Here is a 23,566-nt window from a genome sequence, read left to right as displayed (position 1 = left end):
ACTGCCCTGGCATTCTAGGGGCCCAAATGTGTGGTAAGGAGTTTGAAATCAAATTCAGTAAAAAATGACGAGTGAAATCCGAAAGGTGCTCTTTGGAATATGGGCCCCTTTGCCCACCTAGGCTGCAAAAAAGTGTCACACATCTGGTATCTCCGTACTCAGGAGAAGGTGGGGAATGTGTTTTGGGGTGTCATTTTATATATACCCATGCTGGGTGAGAGAAATATCTTGGCAAAAGACAACTTTTCCCATTTTTTTATACAAAGTTGTCATTTGACCAAGATATTTATCTCACCCAGCATGGGTATATGTAAAAAGACACCCCAAAACACATTCCTCAACTTCTCCTGAGTACGGGGATACCAGATGTGTGACACTTTTTTGCAGCCTAGGTGGGCAAAGGGGCCCATATTCCAAAGAGCACCTTTCGGATTTCACAGGTCATTTTTTACTGAATTTGATTTCAAACTCCTTACCACACATTTGGGCCCCTAGAATGCCAGGGCAGTATAACTACCCCACAAGTGACCCCATTTTGGAAAGAAGAGACCCCAAGGTATTCGCTGATGGGCATAGTGAGTTCATAGAACTTTTTATTTTTTGTCACAAGTTAGTGGAATATGAGACTTTGTAAGAAAAAAAAAAAAAATAAATAAAATCATCATTTTCCGCTAACTTGTGACAAAAAATAAAAAGTTCTATGAACTCACTATGCCCATCAGCGAATACCTTAGGGTGTGTACTTTCAGAAATGGGGTCATTTGTGGGGTGTTTGTACTGTCTGGGCATTGTAGAACCTCAGGAAACATGACAGGTGCTCAGAAAGTCAGAGCTGCTTCAAAAAGCGGAAATTCACATTTTTGTATCATAGTTTGTAAACGCTATAACTTTTACCCAAACCATTTTTTTTCTACCCAAACATTTTTTTTTTATCAAAGACATGTAGAACTATAAATTTAGAGCAAAATTTCTATATGGATGTCGTTTTTTTTTGCAAAATTTTACAACTGAAAGTGAAAAATGTCATTTTTTTTGCAAAAAAATCGTTAAATTTCGATTAATAACAAAAAAAGTAAAAATGTCAGCAGCAATAAAATACCACCAAATGAAAGCTCTATTAGTGAGAAGAAAAGGAGGTAAAATTCATTTGGGTGGTAAGTTGCATGACCGAGCAATAAACGGTGAAAGTAGTGTAGGTCAGAAGTGTAAAAAGTGGCCTGGTCTTTCAGGGTGTTTAAGCACTGGGGGCTGAGGTGGTTAAACAATGTCCTACCGACAAGACCCGAGTGACTTGCACGCTCTGCCATCAGAGCCTGAGGCGAGGCATTAACGTTCTGAACCTCAGCACAACCTGCATGACCAGGCATCTACATGCAAAGCATGAACTGCAGTGGGGTACACACCTTAAAAACCAGGCACTCGCTGAGGCTCCCCCTGCTCCCTCTACCGCTGCTGCCTCGGCTTCCGCCTCGAGAGGAATGTTGCCACCTGCCGAGCAGCAAACAGAGGATGTGCCACCGACACCACCACCACCGCCACCGTCAACTAGCGTCTCCACTATATCACACAGCAGCGTTCAGCTCTCAATATCTCAAACCTTAGAGAGGAAGCGCAAATTCCCCCCGAGTCACCCTCGAGCCCTTGGCCTGAACGCCAGCATTTCTAAACTGCTGGCCTTTGAAATGCTGTCATTCCGGCTGGTGGACACAGACAGCTTCAAACAGCTGATGGCCATGGCTGTCCCGCAGTATGTGGTTCCCAGCCGCCACTACTTCTCCAAGACAGCCGTGCCTTCCCTGCACATGCAAGTGTCCGATAAAATCAAGTGTGCACTGCGCAACGCCATTTGTGGCAAGGTCCACCTAACCACAGATACGTGGACCAGTAAGCACGGCCAGGGACGCTATATCTCACTAACTGCACACTGGATGAATGTAGTGGCGGCTGGGCCCCCGGCGGACAGTTCCTTGGCGCACGTCCTTCCGCCCCCTAGGATCGCAGGGCATCATTCTCTGCCTCCTGTAGCCTCCTCCTCCTACTCGGCTTCCTCCTCCACTGCTTCCACCAGCTCATCCGGTCAGCCACACACCTTCACCACCAACTTCAGCACAGCCCGGGGTAAACGTCAGCAGGCCATTCTGAAACTCATATGTTTGGGGGACAGGCCCCACAGCGCAAAGGAGTTGTGGCGGGGTATTGAACAACAGACCGACGAGTGGTTTCTGCCGGTGGGCCTCAAGCCAGGCCTGGTGGTATGCGATAATGGGCGAAATCTCGTGGCAGCTCTGGGACTAGCCGGTTTGACGCACATCCCTTGCCTGGCGCATGTGCTGAACTTGGTGGTGCAGAGGTTCATTCACCACTACCCCAACATGTCAGAGCTGCTGCATAAAGTGCGGGCCGTCTGTGCGCGCTTCCGCCGTTCACATCCTGCCGCTGCTCGCCTGTCTGCGCTACAGCGGAACTTCGGCCTTCCCGCTCACCGCCTCATATGCGACGTGCCCACCCGGTGGAACTCCACCTTGCACATGCTGGAGAGACTGTGCGAGCAGCAGCAGGCCATAGTGGAGTTTCAGCTGCAGCACGCTCGCGTCAGTCGTACTGCCGAACAGCACCACTTCACCACCAATGATTGGGCCTCCATGCGAGACCTGTGTGCCCTGCTGCGCTGTTTCGAGTACTCCACCAACATGGCCAGTGGCGATGACACTGTTATCAGCGTTACAATACCACTTCTATGTCTCCTTGAGAAAACACTTAGGGCAATGATGTTAGAGGAGGTGGCCCAGGTGGAGGAGGAGGAGGAGGAGGATGAGGGCTCGTTTCTAACACTTTCGGGCCAGTCTGTTCGAAGTGGCTCAGAGGGAGGTTTGTTTAAGCAGCAGAGGACAGGTTCACAAGTCGCCAGCCAAGGCACTGTACTGGAGGACGAGGAGGATGAGGAGGAGGAGGTGGAGGGGGACGAGGATGACGCAAGTTCACAGCGGGGTGGCAGCCCAGGCCCATCACTGGTGCGTGGCTGGGGGGATACGGTGGACGATGACGATACGCCTCCCACAGAGGACAGCTTGTCCTTACCCATGGGTAGCCTGGCCCACATGAGCGAATATATGCTCCAATGCCTGCGCAACGACAGCAGAGTTGCCCACGTTTTAACGTGTGCAGACTACTGGGTGGCCACCCTGCTGGATCCCCGGTATAAAGACAATGTGCCCACTTTAATTCCTGAACTGGAGCGCGACCGTAAGATGCGCGAGTACAAGCGCACGCTGATAGAGGCGCTCTTGAGAGCATTCCCACATGTCACAGGGGAACAGGTGGAAGGTGAAGGCAGAGGAGTGGCAAGAGGTCGCCAACGCAGCTGTGTCACGGCCAGCTCATCTGAGGGCAGGGTTAGCATGGCAGAAATGTGGAAAAGTTTTGTCTCTACGCCACAGCTATCTGCACCGACACCTGATACGGAACGTGTTAGCAGGAGGCAGCATTTCACTAACATGGTTGAACAGTATGTCTGCACACCCCTCCACATCCTGACGGATGGTTCGGCCCCATTCAACTACTGGGTTTCGAAATTGTCCACGTGGCCAGAGTTAGCATGTTATGCCTTGGAGGTGCTTTCCTGCCCGGCGGCCAGCGTTTTATCTGAACGCGTATTCAGCACGGCAGGGGGCGTCATTACTGACAAGCGCAGCCGCCTGTCCACAGCCAACGTGGACAAGCTGACCTTCATAAAGATGAACCAGGCATGGATCCCACAGGACCTGTCCCTCCCTTGTGCAGAGTAGTCCTTATTAACTGCCTAAAACATGTCTTGTTGTGCTACGGGCCACTTCTTTATTTGATACAAATTTTATGAAACCCACAGTTGAATGAAACTCTTCTCTGTCTGGGCGCCGGGGCCTAACCAGATGAAAGTGGCCGGTTAAACTAACGGGTGACATGAAGCCATAACCTCTGCCATGCTACCTCTGTCTTCTGTCTGGGTGCTGAGGCCTAAGTCAAATAAAGCGGTCTTCTGCTGTGCTGGGGGATATGAAGCTAATCTCTGACCTCTCTCCTCTGTCTGGGTCCAAAGGCCTAAATCACTGAAAGAGGCCTTCTCCTGTGGTGTGTGATATGATGCCAGAATATGTGCTGTGGGGCCTCTCTCCTCTTCCTGGGTGCAGGGGTCAAATAAACTAAATTGTGGCCTACTCCTGTGGTGGTTGATATGATGCCTGATTCTCTGATGTGGAACCTCTCTCCTCTGTTTGGGTGAAGGGGTCAAAGTAACTAAATGGTGGCTTCTCCTGTGGTGGCTGATATGATGCCAGAATATGTGCTGTGGTGCCTCTCTCCTCTTCCTGGGTGCGGGGGTCAAAGTAACTCAATGGTGGCTTCTCCTGTGGTGGCTGATATGATGCCAGAATATGTGCTGTGGTGCCTCTCTCCTCTTCCTGGGTGCAGGGGTCAAAGTAACTAAATGGTGGCTTCTCCTGTGGTGGTTGATATGATGCCTGATTCTCTGCTGTGAAACCTCTCTCCTCCATCTGGGTGTAGGGGTCAAAGTCTTTCAAAGTCGCCTTCTCCTGTGCTGATTGATATAAAGCTGATGGTTGTGCCATCTGACATGGTTGCCAGGGTCTGATTCAATGGGGGCCTACTCCTGTGGTGGGTGATCTAAATGCCTGATTCTCTGCTGTGAAACCTCTCTCCTCCGTCTGGGTGTAGGGGTCAAAGTCTTTCAAAGTCGCCTTCTCCTGTGCTGATTGATATGAAGCTGATGGTTGTGCCATCTGACATGGTTGCCGGGGTCCCATTAAATTGGGGCCTACTCCTGTGGTGGGTGATCTAAATGCCTGATTCTCTGCTTTGAAACCTCTCTCCTCCGTCCGGGTGTAGGGGTCAAAGTCTGTCAAAGTCGCCTTCTCCTGTGCTGATTGATATAAAGCTTATGCTTGTGCCATCTGACATGGTTGCCGGGGTCTGATTCAATGGTGGCCTACTCCTGTGGTGGGTGATCTAAATGCCTGATTCTCTGCTGTGTAACCTCTCTCCTCCGTCTGGGTGTAGGGGTCAAAGTAACTAAATGGTGGCCTACTCCTGTGGTGGGTGATATGATGCCTGGTTCTCTGCTGTGGGACCTCTCTCCTTTGTCTGGGTGCTGTGGTCAAAATAATAGTAAGTGACCTTCTCCATTGGTGGGTGACTTGAAGCCTGATTCTGTGCTATGGGACCTCACTCCAATTAATATTGTTTAATTTTTATTTATTTTATGTTAACTCATCATTTCCCTATCTACATTTGTTTGCAGGGGATTTAACTACATTTTGCTGCCTTTTGCAGCCCTCTAGCCCTTTCCGGGTGTGTTTTACAGCCTTTTTAGTGCCCAAAAGTTCGGGTCCCCATTGACTTCTATGGGGTTCGGGTTCGGGATGAAGTTCGGGTCGAGTTCGGATCCCGAACCCGAACATTTTTCGAAAGTTCGGCCGAACTCGTCGAACCCGAACATCCAGGTGTTCGCTCAACTCTAACAACTACCTAAAACGTAACTTTTATTAAAGATCATTAAATACGGATCCCTTACAGGGGACCAATGAACACATGGACAAACACTCGTCCCGACGCGTTTCCCCTTCGTACGTTACTCGTCCCGACGCGTTTCCCCTTCTCGTCTGGAAAGTTCGTCAGGGGACACAAGTATCAAAAAAAATCTAATGTCAAAACATGTGTGTCACAGATACACCACAGATACAGAGACCAAACAAAATCGTAAATGAAACAAAACAGAACTGGAGCACCCACAAGCCAGCACTTGTCTATGAGAGTAAACACAAAATACGTGTAGCTACTATGTTTTGATAAACCGTACTGAATTCCAGTGTAATACTTATCTGATGATGAACTTCAGTTTCAACTCACAGACCGATTGTGCATGGCTTGAGGTGCTCCAGGGGGCAGAAAAAGATGTGGCTCCAATTAGTCCATTCACATACACTCACTTTTGAAGCCCAGAGGGAGGCGGTCCTATATTGTCATTAGCCAATCCTGGGCTAAACACATCGTCATGTGACCAGGCCATTGGGCGTGTGTTAAGGGGCTCAGGTAATGTTTGGATTTGATTTATATAACTCCTACAAAAATGGATCACGGGCTAAATGATGTCCCAGTATGTAATAAGATAGTAGGGTGCTGTCTGCATAATGAGAAACTAACAGACCATGCGATTGGGACGCAAGCCTGCCCGAGTTATAGGGAGCGTGTCAGGATGGCCGTGCGTTCCAAACGAGTTCCAAACGAGTCCCAGGAGGTATACATGCGTTTCATCATTATTTCTAGGTGCGCTCATACAGGAACTTAAGGGGAGTGTCACAGTGGCCGTGCGTTCCAAGGAGAATCAGTTACTAAGTCACCTTTTTACATGCCTTTTTGTAGGCATTTTATTAAAGCAGCTGTTCGGGCTACAGATATTGATGAGTGTATCGGCTCTGGCTGTTACTGTCAACCACGGTGGCTGTCCTCACACCATTGCTCCCTAGGGCGGTGCAGTGAAAGGAGAATGCACCCTTTCTTCCCCCGGGGCAAACCCTAGTGCTGGGGCTTCTGTCTGATGGTAGTTGGGGTGCCTATGATGTTAATTGTTTGCATGGGTGCAAGGCAGAGCGTGTGTCCATCCAATGATAGCAAAACAGAGTTGCAACTGTACTCAGTGCAATTCTTCCCAGATAACGATGTATGAATTTAGGCAAGAATGGAAGTTATAGCTCTCTCCATACTCTGTTTGTCTCAAGTCTCTCCCTGCGAAATCAATGGCGGACAAGACTACTCTTGAAATGGTGGCTGTAGTGTCCAGTGAAGGATACAGGGTTTTAGAGATATACGACTGGCCAGGTTGTGTCCAGTTGTGAAGGTTTTATTCCCCTCACTGCAGTAAAGTCTAAACAGCTTTTGGTAGCCAGTTGCCTTACTGACTCCAATGCTCAGCCATGCAGATTGAAGTTTCTCGAGTTCTTTTCTTTTGTCTTTCTCCTCCTGTAGATTATGCAGAAATCAGTGAGTCTCTGTAGATTTTTGGGCCTAAGAAAAGGGAGCCCAAGTCTCAGCTTTTTCTCTCTCCAAACTCATGTCTAGACTGATTTAAAGGGGTTGTCTCACTTCAGTAAGTTGCATTTATCACGTAGAGAAAGTTAATACAAGCCACTTAATGATGTATTGTTATTATCCATATTGCTTCCTTTGCTGGCTGGATTCATTTTTCCATCACATAATACACAGCTCGTTTCCATGGTTACAGACCACCCTGCAATCCATCAGTGGTGGTCGTGCTTGCACACTACAGGAAAAAGTATCAGCCTCTCTGGTGGCCGGGACCATGGGAGCACACATAGGCTAGTGCTTTTTCCTATATTGTGCAGGTATACCACCACTGATGGATTGCGGGGTGGTCTGTAGCCATGGAAATGAGCAGTGTATAATGTGATGGAAAAATGAATCCAGCCAGCAAAGGAGGCAATATGGATAATAACAATATATTAGTAAGTGGCTTGTATTAACTTTCTCTACATGATAAATGCCACTTACTGAAGTGAGACAACCCCTTTAAGATTTGAGGTGGGACTAGCCTAACCTCCTACGAGGGCTGAGCCAGGATTGTTAACCCTGGCTGTGCAATCCATACATTGTTATTCCGGGTACCATACATAACATGACAATACATAACAGTATATTACATAACAAATCATTTGCAGACAACCCCTTCTCTGGGTACTGCAATTGTAGCGGGTTTTATATCTCCCCGAGCGTTGTTTATATGCCATGGAGAAGTACGGCCATTATAATAACATGCATGCAATGTCTCATTTGACTTTGCTAGGGTTTTGCAGAAGAATCACAGTGTGATGTTACCAGCTAAAAAGGTTAACAATGTGGACAGTAGCCGCGTGGCGCATAGCTGATAATACCCCAGTGACTGATTTATGTTGGAATACCTGTCAGAAAAAACGCTGACATGGCACCGAGGAGTCCAGACAAATCCCGGGTGTCAGCTCTGCCCTCTGTTTTGTACACATACACCCAGCGTCGGACTGGCCCACCATAGTACCAGAGGATCCTCTGGAGGGCCCAAGCTCTGATACCACAGTGGGTCCCAAGGTCCACAAAAAAAAAAAAAAAACATTTGGAGCCAATAGCTTGCCGCCAGGGCCCTGAATCAAAATCAATTAGACTTTATTAATGATATGGGGTTTGTGACCTGAGAATAATTTCCTCTAGTGAGGAAGGGTCGGAAATTTGGGATTATCCTGGGCCACAGAGCAAAATCTATAGCCTCCCCAGCTATTATGTGCACCAGGGCTTAGGTGCATCTGCTGCCCCTACTGCTGAGTATAACCCTTCATAGCAGAAACCCCATATACAGTTTGGATCAGGGGAGTAGCTATAGGGCAAGCAGGGGAAGCGGCTGCTTTGGAGCCCAAACTGAGAAGGTGCACACCTAGGAGGAGAACTAAAAGATTTTATTGTCAGGTCCCCCTAAACAGTATTATACAGTGACACTGTAGGAAATGGATGGAGTGGCTGCCGGGCCTCATCTGAGAACATGATCTTGACTACCCTTAGGAGTGGGGGATGCACAGGAGTGGGGAGCTGCGAAGAAGTTGCTGGGGGAGGAGGGCTCATTCAAAAATTTGCTGTGGGGAAAAGTAATTTCTAGTTATCCCACTGCTTTGGATGGTGGAGCTCATCACTTACTATTGTTTGCAGTATTTAGCATGCATAACATCAATGAGGTTGATTTAGCAAGAGGAGTTTGTTATTTGGCAGCCACGTCATGATGCAACTGGTATTCTAAGTCTACATCCAAATAGTAAGGTTTCCAAGTAGTGAAACTCTTTTCCAAATACCAAAACTCCCATGAAGGTGCAAACTTTACCGCCACACAAACAGTGATCAGGGGACCCCCTGCTGCAGAAAGAGGATGGCCAAAAAAAATTACTTTAGTAGTAGACAAACCACCAGCCTAGGGGCCCTAGGGGATATGGGTTCCTTTCCACCTGTAGAGCAGTAGCATAAAGTGTGCAGGCTGCACTGTTAGGCCTCATGCACACGGCCATTGTGTGGCTGTACCGTGCATTGGGGACCGCAATGTGCGGTCCGCAAAGCATGGGCAACATTCGTGCGGCGGCCCGAACGGATCGAGACCCATTGAACTTGAATGAGTCCGTGATTCATCCGCACTGCAAAAAAATAGAACATGTTGCGTGGGCTTCCGATCCGTGCTTCCATTCCGCACCGCATGTCCCGGAATGCGAGGGCCTGCAGGTGAGCTGACCCAGTAAAAGATTGTAGGTGAGAGCTTGCAGGTGAGCTGATCCTGTAAAACATTATATGTGAGGGCCTGCAGGTGAGCTGACCCTGTAAAAGATTGTAGGTGAGGGCCTGCAGGTGAGCTTACTCTCTAAAAAATTATATGGGAGGGGCTGCAGGTGAGCTGACCCTGTAAAAGTTTGTAGGTAAGGGCCTGCAGGTGAGCTGACTCTCTTAAAAATTATATGCAAGCTTTTTCAGTTGACAGGCGGATACGCTTATCTGTTATAATGCCACCAGCAGCACTAAATACCCGCTAAGACAAAACGCTGACGGCAGGGCAGGCCAGCACCTCCAAGGCGTAGAGCACCAGTTCGTGCCACGTGTCCAGCTTGGACACCCAGTAGTTGTAAGGTACTGAGGGATTATTGAGGATGCTGACACGGTCTGCTATGTATTCCTTCACCATCTTCCAAAATTTTTCCCTCCTTGTGACACTAGGCCGCGCATTAGGGTTAGGGTGCTGGCGGGGTGTCATGAAACTGTCCCAGGCTTTGGAGAGTGTTGCCCTGCCTCTGTTGGAACTGCTGTGTGTTCCCCTTGTCTCCCCTCGGTTGCCCAAGGAACTATGGACTCTGCCGCCAGTGTTGTCAGATGGAAATATTTAGAGCAATTTTTCAACAAGGACCTTCTGGTATTGCACCGTTTTGCTTGTCCTCTCCACCAGAGGAATTAGAGATGAGAAGATCTCTTTGTAGCGGGGGTCGAGAAGGGTGAACAACCAGTAATACGTGTTGTCTAAAATGCGTATAACGCACGGGTCGCGGAAAAGGCGGCCTAACATGAAGTCAGGCATGTGTGTCAGAGTACCAACAGCCAAGACTTTGCTGTCGTCATCAGGAGGATCACTCTCAATCTCCTCATACTCTTCCTCTTCTTCTGCCCACCCACAACACATGGAATTAAACTTCCATGGGTACTACACTCTGTAGCGGAGTCAACCGTCTCCTGCTCCTCCTCCTCTTCTTCATCGTCAAATTTGCGCTGAGAAGATGAACTGAGGGTGGTCTGGCTATCACCCTGTGTAATGTCTTCCCCCATTTCCACCTCTTCCACATGCAAAGCGTCGTCCTAAATTGTGAGCAGGGAGCATTTGAGTAAACACAGAAGTGGGATGGTTACGCTGATAATAGCGTTATCGCCGCTCACAATCTGTGTTGATTCCTCAAAGTTTCTTAAAACCTCACAGAGGTCAGACATCCATGCCCACTCCTCGCTTGTGAATAGCGGAAGCCAACTGGAAAGGCGACGACCATGTTGCAGCTGGTATTCCACTACTGCCCTCTGCTGCTCACAAAACCTGGCCAACATGTGGAATGTCGAGTTCCAGCGCGTGCTGACGTCGCACAACAGCCGGTGAGCTGGCAATTTCAAGTGCTGTTGCAGCGTTGACTGACCTGCTGAAGCTGTCAAGGAGTTGTGGAAATGTGCACACACATGGCGCACCTTCACCAGTAGCTCAGGCAAATTGGGGTAGGTTTTGAGAAACCGCTGAACCACTAAGTTGAACATGTAGGCTAGGCATGGGATGTGTGCGAGCTTGCCAAACTCCGAAGCTGCCACCAAGTTACGGCCATTATCAGACACAACCATGCCTGGTTGTAGGTTGAGTGGCGAGAGCCACAGCTCGGTCTGGTCTCTTATCCCCTGCCACAGCTCTGCGGCGGTGTGCTGTTTGTCCCCTAAGCATATCAGCTTTAGCACGGCCTGTTGCCACTTTCCCACTGCAGTGCTACACTGTTTCCAACTACCGACTGATGGCTGACTGGTGCTGCACGCGGAGGTGGAAGTGGAGGAGGAGGCAGAGGAGGAGAAGTGGGGTTTGGAGCCACTAATGTAGGTGCAGGTGGAAACCCTGATCGACGTAGGGCCCGCAATCCTTGGCGTCGGTAGCATCTGTGCCATCCCAGGGTACGACTCGCTCCCGGCCTCCACAACATTCACCCAGTGTGCCGTCAGGGAAATGTAGGGTCCCTGGCCGAATGCACTTGTCTATGTATCCGTGGTTAAGTGGACCTTCCCAGTAACTGCGTTGGTCAGGGCACGTGTGATGTTACGGAACACATGTTGGTGTAAGGCAGGCACAGCACACCTTGAAAAATAGTGGCGGCTGGGGACTGCGTAACATGGGATGGCCGCCGACATCTGGCTGCGGAAGGCCTCAGTGTCCACAAGCCTAAATGGAAAAATTTCCAGGGCCAGTAATTTGGAAAGCTGCGCATTTAGTGCCACCGGTGGGTGGGTGGCTGGGTATTTGCACTTGCGTTCAAAGGCCTGGGGTAAGGACATTGGGACACGGAAGTGGATGTGGTAGCTGATGGTGCTTGCAAAGGTCTAGGTGCAGGGCTGGAGGCATCCGGGTCTGCACCTTCGACAGAGGATTGGCCAGAACTTAACATAGGGGAAGAGGAGGCAGTGGTGTGACCTGACCCGCAGACACAGATTGTGGACTCAGGCGTTCGTCCCACTTATTACAGTGCTTGGATTCCATGTGGCGGATCATGCTGGTGGTGGTGAGGTTGCTAGTGTTCACGCCCCGGCTCATTTTGGTACGGCACAGGTTGCAAACTATTCTTTTGTCGTCCGCACTTTCCTCAAAAAAGTGCCATACTGCGGAACACCTACCCCTTGGCAAGGGAGATTTCCGCAAAGGGGTTCTCCGTGGAACAGTTGCGGGCCTGTTTGGTGTGTCACGCCTTCTCCCCTTTGCCACCCCTCTGTACTGCTTTCCTTGCTCGGCTTTCCACCTTCCCAGGTTGGGTCAGTGACTTCATCATCCACCACCTTCTCTTCCACTTCCTCACTCTGCTCATCCTCCTGACTTGTTGACCTAACCACAACCTCAGTGATTGACAACTGTGTCTCATCCTCTTAATTAACCTCTTGAGACACTAATTGCCGTGGACTTAGCAACTGTGTCTTATCATCATCCACCTCATTAAACAGTAATTGCCATTTCCCACCGTCCTCTTCTTGTGACTGTGGATGCTCAAGAGTTTGGGAATCAGGGCACAAGATCTGTCCCTCTTCAAACGTGCTTGGTGAGAGGGCCAAATCAAGGAATGGCGATGAAAAGAGGTCCTTGGAATATCCGAGTGTGGGATCACTTGTTTGGGAGGAAGGAGTATCAAGGCTGGACTTGGTGGAAGACAGGGTGGTGCTTAACCGACTGGAAGCATTATCTGCTGCAATCCAACCTAACACCTGGTCGCACTGGTCTCGCCATGTGCCAAGCATTGAGATGCTAGAACTGGTGTTCGGCCGAGCATGCTCGATCATCACTAGTGTACATCACTGACTGGGAAGAACCCCGTCCCCCTCTCCTTGGGAACCCCTTCTATAGCTGCCATGTTATACATTCCCCTTGAAGTGCTCCCCAGGAGTGCCAGGACTGGGACCCAAGTAGATTAGCTGATCGTCCCAGGGGCTGCAACCTCACAGCAGTTGTTATGAGACGAAAAAGAACAGTGTTTATAAAGTTGCAGTGTTTTTGACAAGCTTTTGTAGAAATCAGGTCTCACTTTCCTCCTGATCCCTTCTGTTTCATCTGACAGAGTGCTGATTGAGATAGGGCTTGACTATGGGGACAAGGCTTTAAAGAGTACCTGGTCTAGCGGTGGTAGTGGGGAGTGCCTGCTGAAGCCTCTTGCCTGTTGCAAAAGACAAGTCTGATCTGAAGTTTTATGCGAGAAGGATCATACTTATGTTAAACAACAGGCTGCATCTGATCTGAGGTAGGTGACAAGGTCTGGGAACGATATGGAAAAATTATTGGATGAGAAAAACTTTCCATCTATTTCAGTCGAGGAGCAGGCCTGAATAAATGCTCTTAGCACAAACCAGGAAAGGAAATTCTTAAAGATAATCTGTCATCACATTTTCAGCTGATAGCAGTGTTTATAGCTGGGACAGCCCTGATTACCCTGAAGCTAACCCTCATTGTGATCCTGTGTAATCATTCTCCTCTCTGAGTCCTGATAAATCCTCCTAATGATGTGCACGCACTCAGCAGTCCTGTTATGTAGATGGACAGTACTGAGGCATACAACTACCCTGATATACACCAGCTCAGCAGGTGCCGATTAGGAATATTCAAGAGGTAGAGCAGAGTGCAGGCAAGCAGCAGGGGTGGTTGACCTATGAATCAAGGGTACAACTCTTTCAAGCTGTATTTGCTTGAGAATTCAAGAGCGTTTGGCCAAAAGAAACCCAAATTTAGAATATGTGTCATACTGTGAATTACTTTTGAAAATCTGTCTGGACTTATGCTGGGTAAATTCCTGTCTATAAATTTACGTAAGATCTCTGTCAATCTACAATTGCCGAATTTGAATTGTGGTGATAAGGCACTGGTGTCACTCAATGTGGCCAAGGCTTTTGACCGCATCGAGTGGAATTTCCAATTGGCAGTCTTGACATGTTTTGGTCTTGGCCCTAGATTTAATAAGTTGATAGAAGTTGTGTATAGATGACCTACCACTATCTCAGTTTATTTTGGAGTGGGACGAGAAACAAGGGTATCTCTTATCTCCATTACTCTTTTGTGTTAGCGGTAGAGTCACCGGCAACATTAATTCAAAGCCGATTCAACATTATATGGAGATGACTTCCTTCTCTTTATAGGATACACATCTGGTTCTCTGGCTGCTGTTTTTGAAGTCATTGAGAATTAGGGGACTTTCCAGAGTTCAGTGTAAACTGGAACAAGTCTAATAGTCTCTTCTTTTATGTATTTGGAACTTAACATTTTGGCTAATATAGAAGGCTACACAACATTTAAAGGGGTTTTCCGGTATTACTATGGTTTTTAACAGCTCAAGTATTCACCTTATGTACATTTTTGTTTCCAATTTGGACTCTCCCGACCCATTTTCACCATGTAAATCAATACCTCTGATTTATGTCCATCCTGTATGTAGCACTTCCTGCTGCCGTATCCAACCAAACCCATGATGCACTCCTTCCTCTGTCACAGCCTCAGCACTGCCCCTAACTGTCCAGCTAGATTATAACTCCTCCCTCCCAGCTAGTTACATAGACACTCCCCTATCACTGCCCCGCCCATGGACATAACATCACAGGAACTAGGAAAGAGGTGCATGGACATGGTCATGTGACCACAACTCAGAAGGAAAGATAGGAGCCATACAGGTAAAATAACACAGACACCTTCATAAAATTATGGCTATTGGAGGTGCAAATCAGAAAACTCTGTTAAAGAAACCATTGGTGAATAAGATTAAACACAAGGTTAGGCCTCGTTCACATTTCTGAGTCACTGTCACATCTGTGAAAAAAAGCGTCCGTGTTTAATCCGTGAAGATGTCCGTGAAGGATCTGTGTTTCATCCGTAATCATAAAGCATCTCCTATCAGTCTTCAGTGAAAAATGGATGCAACACGGATGCCATCCATGTTGTGTCTGTGATTTTCACTCACCCATGTACTTCAATGGGCATGCTTGATCCGCATCACAGACCAAAATAATGTATATGTCCATGATTTTTGTTACTGATATGTGCACAGACACATTAAAATAAATGGGTCGATGGGTTGTCCATAGAAAATGCGGACGGCACACATCAATGAAATGTGAACGAGGCCTTAAATTGTGGAAACATCTCATCTCCCACCTAGGAGTTATGTGTGATTGGTCAAGATGATTTTCTTACTGCTAATTTGTTATGTATGTCACAGATATCCTGTTTGGGTTTAAAACATTGAATCATATTTGGTGGCCTATTTTTGGTACTTTTCTGAGATTTTTTAACTGATGACCTATCCTGCAGATAGATCATCATTATCTGATCAGTGGGGCTCCGACACCTCAGACCCCCACTGATTAGCTGTTTGAGAAGGCACCAACGCTCAAAGTAGTGTTGCAGCCTTCTCTAGGCTATGTGACGTTACGTTCATCATCATTGCGATACCAAGCACGGCCACTGTACAACATATGGCGCGGTGCTACTGTGAGCGCTGGTGCCTTCTCAAACAGCTGATCATTAGGGGGCCCGGGTGTCAGACCCCACCGATTGGATACTGAGGACCTTCTCCAAAGGTATGCAGCAAGAAGCAGAAGACTCCGTCCACTGTGTTGTGACCATGCCAGAGTACTGCAGCTCAGCTGAGCAGCTGCAGTACGCCGGTGTCGGAAACTGCACAGTGGATGGAGCCTTCTGGTGCCACCATCAGCCTAAAACAGCTGATTAGTGGATGCACCTGGGAAACTTGGCATGTCTGTTCATAACAAAGATAGCCCATTAGTGTCAATGGGCATCTGGTAAAACTGTGAGGATCCTCCACAGATTACAGATGATCATTTGGAATAACAACAGATGATTATGGGTGAAATAAAGTACTATCTAAAGTGGCCAATCCCTTTCATAACCATACAACCAGGTAGTATAGCTTGAAATGAAAGCGCAAAAGCCTTGAGTTGCACAATGCTACGGCTGACCACCGTATGTGTTCTCAAGAACTTATGCTACCAATGATGACCTCTACTTATGTAAGACCCAATCTCTGAAAGAGAAACTTAAGCCACTTGCCCCAACAGCTACCGGGAGTCATTACCACCACCAGCCTCTGGCCTATTGTTGGTACACCCCAGGGTTTACAATACCGAAGGCACTTATTATAATGGCCTTTCATTTGTACCATTGTACCGTCTGCACCAGCGTTGGATGATTATTGGTTTGAATTTAGGCCATTGTGCTCTATGGCGGTTCATATTGCCACTGCTCTGTTTATCCTGGTCCAGGTTACTTGTGGTGTGAATTGTGCCTTTGTACTTGTATTACTCCTCAGCTCGGTATTGTGACGGTTACTCTCTCCCTTGCCTGCATCTGTTCAACTAGTTGGATCGTTAAGTCTGTTTTATAGTTCTAAGTTCTGTGTCAGTTTGGTGGATGTCTCTTGAGTGCTGTGACCTGCCCTGGTTGAGCAATCATGTTATGTCTTTCATGTCTGTCTTGCAAAATGTCTGGCTTTGGTCCATTTGGTGTCTGCTAGTACACTGTATCTGTTCTATTCATTGCATTTACTCTGTTTGCTTGACCTTGTCATGGATTGCATGGAGCTTATTTGTCTTTATGTGCTGGCTTCGGTCCACATTCCTGTACTAGCTGTGTCTGAACTGTGTCCTGTAGCAGCAGTGTGGGTGTCTTTTGCTTTCTTCTTTGTCTTGACCACTGCCATCCAGTGTACGCTATGTATGTCTGGGTTTCTGAAGTACGTCTTGTGAAGTTCTGCTATGTCTGAACAGTGTCAAAGTTCCTAAAGTCCATGTGTCCAAATGCATGTATTCCGTATTCATGGTTTGTCTGCTAGTGCTCCGTGTTTTGCGCCATGCCTGTGTCTCTGTTGTTTTCTCCAGTGTCTCTGACCTCAGTCGGTCAGCTGTCAAGTACATCAGAACAACCCCAGGAGGTAGCGGTTTGGTCACTTACCTGCAGCAAAGTCCACATCCCTGTACAGGGGTTAAAGGGTGAATATGGTGGAGGTGCCCTTAGGGTTTGGCCCAAAGTCAAACCAGTTACTTGGCACAGTGGTTCCACAACCATTGCCTGTATGCATGTCCGTAACAACACTCAACTGTTCTGATTTTCAAATTTTTGGTTTATTTTAGGCAAACATGCAAAGTATGAAGAACTAGAACTAAAACATTGTAGCATTTGAATTCCTTAGAGTTACTATCTACACTACATCTTGAGCTAACATACAAGTGCGGGCATTTTGTTTTTCATGCATCCACTTTCCAAACCGGCTTCGAAGGTTCATGGAGGGGCATCCTGACATGATTAGCCCATGTGTTAGTAATGCTCAAAACACTGACTTTCCATTGGATCCCTTCAAGACAGTAAGAGAACTAGCATTTTTACAAGTTCAGCTATCAAGTGAGGAGACACTGGATGACACCAAACCTGATTTTGAAGGAAATGAACGCTATAAACCTATTGTGGGCTCAGATCAAAGTTTATTTATTCTGGAGGAAGATGACCAAGTTCTCGAAATTTCCAAATTAAGATTAAATTCTGAAAAATCAGATATTTTAATCCTCAATAAACAAATTAATGGGTATCAAAATGGTCATACCAATGTCAAGCCATCAAGTAGAGTCAGGTGCTACACAGGTACCATTGATCATCTATACTGCATGTCGCATGGTTCTAAATATTGCTGCAGAGCCCCAGAGCCCAAGTTAGTTGACCATCGGACTATAGATGAGGACTTTTTTGATGATTGTCTCAACTATTTGGAATGCTCTGAGATCATGAGGGATTATGTGAATGGAATGTGGCAGCATGTTCTTCTAGGCAATGAGCCGGTCTTTTTACTGGAAAGTGACCAGGATGATGAGACAAAAGTAAGCCCAGATTGCCTAAATGAGTGTGATAGACCTCTGAGTGGTGTGACCAGTGTGAATGAAGGATCAAATAACACTTTGTCTGTGGATGCCTTAACTAGCCTCTGTGTCAGTCACTCACAGCCACTAGATGTAAAAAGAGAGTTCCCCGGAGACAATCTAAAAGCATTGCAACCAGAGATGGTGATTACCGTTGGGCACCAAGAGGACAATACTTCTAGTTTGAAAAGAAAAGAGCGATGTAAACTTCCTCTATCGGCTATCCAGGATGAACGAGCTGGAATTGATGAAGAAAGTATGGAAAATAGTCTCAGAGGAGATGTTTCAGCATGTATTAAACCGAGAACCAGCAACCCTTACATGGAACTGTATCTGGTTAATGTATTAGACCATTCAGTCGAAGGTCTCATCGCCATGACAGAGAATTCAACGGGGGATCCTCTAATAGATGACTTTTCCAAAGAAAGAGGGACATTGTACCAGATTGATACAAAAGGTCCAGGTATTTTAGAACATACAGAACAATGGGATGCTGATAAACCTAACATAACCTCTGATGATGACTTTCTTCAAGATGAAGACTTGACCCAGGAGGAACCATCAAGTGGGCAAGTGGAAAGTTCTCTCATTGTTATAGAAGACATGGATACAGAAGGTCCAATGAATAACAAAGAGGAACATACTCATGTAAGTAAAAAGTTGCATTTTGTGAACACTCCAAAACTCTACTAACTAAATTTGTCCCTCAAATTTAAGTAGAAGAGCTAAGTTTGTCTAAGTTTTGGCGGAAAAACACAATAATAGGATGTAACAAACTCTGCTTTGCTAAATCTATGCTTGTTTGAGTTAGTGTGTCTGCTGCTCTGCAATCTAGGAATTCCCATGATACCATTTAGATAGTGAGTGGCAGCTCCTGCTGTTCAGGGAAGTGGATTCGAAAAGGGATTTGGGATAAACCATGAGCATTCCTAATTATAGAAAATGTCAGATAAAAGCGAGATAAACTGGTGGAGCTAGAACAGCTGTATGAAGAAATGTGATCTATGCATAGGCTCACTTTATGGTATATCAATTTTTAACTCTTTCAGTACAGGACAGCTGTGTTGTGGTAAATATTAATAGTTGTAATCAGCTCGCATCAAAGTTTGTGTAAGGAAAAAGGTGAATCCCCCTTCCCTCAGCCCCAGTCAGAGAGCCACACATCTGTTACCATCTTAGTTGAAAATCCTGAGAGCCTCCCCCGCGCTTCTCAGTCTGCTCACCTTTTATTTACTAACAAAAGGTGTAAAAGGGGCTGGCCCAAGACAAGGATACAGGAAGTGATAACATGCAGGAAGTGATGTCAAAGGACAGGGTGGGGCAATCAATGTGGCTAGGACAATGCACACGCCCCATCCCTGTCAGCATTCAACACTGCTCAAAGGTGATCAGTGTCTAATAAAGATCATTCTACTGGTTCCCATAGGTTTGAAATTATCTGCGAGACATTGCTACAGCTATTGTCAGTATACGGTACTAGTATACCGACAAGGCAGATATGCATGTCTTAAAAGCAGACATTTCTCCAAGACACAGGGAGACAGATGACAAACTATAAAAACACACACACATCCTAAAGTAAAATGTCCGCATAATAAAATTTCCACAACAGCTGTTATAAGCCTTATAATGGATATAGCCCCATGCATACTTGTAGAATATGTTCAGGGGTGGGGTGGGTCTTGGATGTTAAAGAGAATCTGTTGCTTCATAGACATGTCTATTTTAGTAAATACTTGTATTCTTCATGACATAAAAATTCTGGATCATCTTTCTCATACCTCTGCTTTGTGCTATTTCTCTGTTATTTATCCTGAAAATTTCTGAATAAACTAAGTCGTACTAGACTGGGGTGTGTCCCTACCCAGTCTGGCACTATCCAATTAGTGATGACGAAGCCAGACTGCCTAGGGAAACACCAGAGGAATGGCAACGCCCAGTTGTCAATTTATGAATTCCATTCGAGGAGGAATAATAGAGGGATGACACTAAGAATAGGTGCTACAGAATGGGTATAACATGGGGAATGCAAGTATTTACTAAAACAGACATTCTAGGAGAGACAACAGGTCTAGAGAACATGAAGACATACTGGGCACAGATTGGAAATTGTAATTGTCTAGGACTACATTTGGTCCACATACAGTGCACGCACAGTCCACATACAATGGTGGTCAAGGGTTCACCTTGATGACTGTATTGGATAAACTTTATTAGTTTTCAATGATTTCTTCATATATCAAAAATTCATGATGGTATCAACAAGGCACAGAATCTTAGTGGTTGCAGTACACTCTATGTGTCTAGTTTAGTGCTCTCATTAAGAGAAACAAAATAAGAGTATTGCAGGTTTGATACCTTTTAATGGCTAACAAAAATAGAAGTAATGATGTTACATTACGAGACATTTCCAGTCCCTTCATCAGGCATACTACAAGAATATATGAAGAAACAGCAATATACTGTATATACAATAAGAACAGAGACCTGGGGGAATGAATGGACATTTGAAAAATAACAGAACAACATATCAAAGATCTTGAGAATGAGTCCTTAATTATCTTACACACTCTATGTGTCGTTACATTTGTCAGTTACTGTGCACTCCCGGTGATGCAGAATACTTGAACGTTTTAGACTATAACTCGAAAAGAGCTATGAACATTTCGTGTTACAACTTAGAACAGGTCAGTGTTGGGTCCACAAAGACCTTGGAACAGTGACTTCATACCAATCACTAAAACGTGATTCTCAAGACAACCTTTTGCACTCTCAACAAGAGGAAGTCCACTTCTTCACCCTGCTTTATTCCTGAGAGCCCTTTGCTAACAGACCTCTCCTACAACTCCCTTTCAGTCAGCTACACCACAGGGCTGAATTAACTAGGCCACACCTCAGAGCAGCCAACCTCCGGCTATGCTGGCCCTAAATACCTTCTCAGGCTGCTGACACAGTCCCTCTAAGTCTCAGCTATAATGGTTCCCCAGGGGTGGATCTGAAACTACCCAAACCACCATGGCTCGGCCACTACTATAAAGTGACAATGACTCCCACGGTCAGCTCACTGCTTCTGAGACGTTCTCCAGACCTAGGTGATATCATGATCACACCTCTCACCCGTGGGTCCCCCAAAGACACACCAGGTGACCCACTACCTTGAGATGAACATGTTCTTTCAGCTTCTAGTCCCCAACAGGCCACCAAAGGACAAAAAACAGAAGAATCAAAAATGTGTTTTTACACAGTTACAGATCTAGGTGTCCGGCTGATTACATGTTTTTTTAACGCTCAGAATTGGGTAAAAAAAATAATGAAATAATTTATACTCCCCTCAATGAAACACATTAAAAAAATATGGGTACAGTCTGTATCTCAATTGTGTGACCCACGATACCAAAAAATACAAGAAAGCAAAACTATCGTCCAAATGCCCCATGTGATTTCTGCCTTCCAGGACTAATTTCTTTGCCAATAAGTTATAGTGCTGGAAGTGTTACAGCCCAGTCTGTGAAAGATTAGAAGAACATCTGAGGAGAACAGGTGCAGAACTGGAAGTGATAAATGCAGCTCTTATGAGGGTCAATGGGGGTTAAGGAACTGTGCGGAAACATTGACGAAGAAGGTCATTTTCCGTTCTTCATACGTGAGACATCAAAACAACATAATTTCTTGTCCCCTTTAGTTTTATAGTTTCGTTATAAGCAGGGACGCCTGGGAACTTAAAGTGGCTCTGGAATTTTTTTTTAAAGTGGCCCATGTTGTAGGGGTGTCCAGAAGGCAGGGCAACACAAATAGGCAGGGCCAGCAATACTATAGCACAAAATACTGTCCTAGCAGAAACATATACCGCAGAGCAGCGCAATATACTGCCCCAACAGCTGTCTTTCTGTTGTGGCCATCATTAGATGCCATTTTCTGTCCTCCTCCAGTTGTCTCTGATTAAAGAGGACCAGTCACCACTCCTGACATGTCAGTTTTAATAGTTTCATGCATCCCCCATGTAATAATAATTCTGAAGCATTTATTCTTATGGTCCTCTTTAAGATATGGAGCAGGGGGCTTAGGAGGTGAGATGGGGGCCACAGCAGTTGAATTCAGGGAGCCATGTGTGGTCACTGGCCGGGTACCTGTGTACCTGATTCTCACATCATTAACCCTTTAACACAAAATGCCGAACATGTACGGCGGGGGAAGCTGTGCCAGAACGCATTCCGCCATACATGCACGGCGGCTGATTGGGCTGGCGCACTGCAGGGGTCCGGCAGTCCCTGGTAGCCGGGCCCCTGCTGTATCTGCCGACATCGCTGTTTACAGCGATGCAGGCGGATTAACCCCTTCTATGCCGCTGCTGTGGCGTGGGACTCGATGTGTGACAAGGCAGCCCTATGCCATGCAGAGGCTGCCCAATGCCTTGCACTGCATCAGGACCTGCCTTCTACGGGTGCCCAGGAGATCCAGCCTCAGGCTGCGTCTCATAGGCAACCTGCTAGTGTATGACATATGATATAGATGTATTGTAATGAATTGCAGAGGGGATCAGACCCCCAAAAGTTGAAGTCCCAGAGTGGGACAGAAACAAAGTTTAAAAAAAAGTAAAAAAAAGTGTTTTCAAAAAAAGTTAAAAGTTAAAAAAAGAAAAAAAACGCCCCTTTCCCCTGATTTTATAAGAAAAAAAAGAAAAAAAAAGAAAAAACACACATATTAGGTATCACCACGTCCATAACGACCGGCTCTATAACGAAATCACATGATCCACCTCGTCCGATAGACACAATAAAAAAATAAAATAAAAACTGTTTAAAAAAAGCAATTTTTCTCACCTTACATCACTAAATGTGCAACACCATGCGATCAAAAAGGCGCATGCCCCCCAAAATAGTACCAATCTAACCGCCACCTCATCCTGCAAAAAAAAAAGTAAAAAAAAAGCACAAAAAGTGTAATACCAAGCGATCAAAAAGTCATATGCACCCTAAAATAGTACCAATCAAACCGTCATCTCATATCAAAAAAAAAATTAGCCCCTACATAAGACAGTCACCCAAAAAAATAAAAAAAATATGGCTTGCAGACTATGGAGACACAAATTTTTTATTTTTTTTCAAAAATCCTTTATTATGTAAAATGGAAACAAACAACAACAAATTGTTTGGTATTGTCGCGTCTGTAACAACCTGCTATATAAAAATAGCTCATGATCTAACCCAGGGGTAGGCAACCTCCGGCACTCCAGCTGTTGTGAAACTACAACTCCCAGCATGCATACTTGTTCTGCTCTTCTAAGAACTCTCATAGAAATGAATAAAGCATGCTGGGAATTGTAGTTTCACAACAGCTGGAGTGCCGAAGGTTGCTGATCCCTGATCTAACCTGTCAGATGAACGTCGTAAATACCAAAAAATAAAAACGGTGCCAAAATAGCTATTTTTTTGTTACCTTGCCTCACAAAAAGTGCAACCAAAAATCATCTGTGCCCTAAAATAGTACCCACAAAACTGCCCCCTTATCCCGTAGTTTCCAAAATGGGGTTACTTTTTGGGAGTTTCTACTCTAGAGGTGCATCAGTCTTCAAATGTGACATGGCAAGTTAAAATTATCCCAGTGAAATCTGCCCCCCAAAAACCATATGGCGTTCCTTTCCTTCTGCGCCCTGCCGTGTGCCCGTACAGCAGTTTATGACCACATATGGGGTGTTTCTGTAAACTACAGAATCAGGGCAATAAATATTGAGTTTTGTTTGGCTGTTAACCTTTGCTTTGTTAGTGGGAAAAAAAATTATTAAAATGGAAAATCTGCCAAAAAAGTGAAATTCTGAAATTTC

The 23,566-nt window shown here is 46.0% G+C and overlaps 1 protein-coding gene across 1 annotated transcript in view; it reads left to right on the top strand.

The window, feature by feature from the left end:
• ALPK2 (alpha kinase 2) overlaps window positions 1-23,566 on the top strand; it is a 151,407-nt gene that overhangs the window by 30,820 nt on the left and 97,021 nt on the right. Inside the window, exon 2 of the mRNA XM_040421072.1 lies at window positions 16,969-18,393. Within this exon, the coding sequence (XP_040277006.1) occupies window positions 17,119-18,393 (1,275 nt within the window). The 5' untranslated portion in view covers window positions 16,969-17,118. The remainder of the gene's footprint in view (window positions 1-16,968; window positions 18,394-23,566) is intronic.

This window comes from Bufo bufo, chromosome 2, assembly GCF_905171765.1.
Source record: "Bufo bufo chromosome 2, aBufBuf1.1, whole genome shotgun sequence".
Taxonomy (NCBI): domain Eukaryota; kingdom Metazoa; phylum Chordata; class Amphibia; order Anura; family Bufonidae; genus Bufo; species Bufo bufo.
This window is presented reverse-complemented; position numbering and strand designations above follow the sequence as displayed.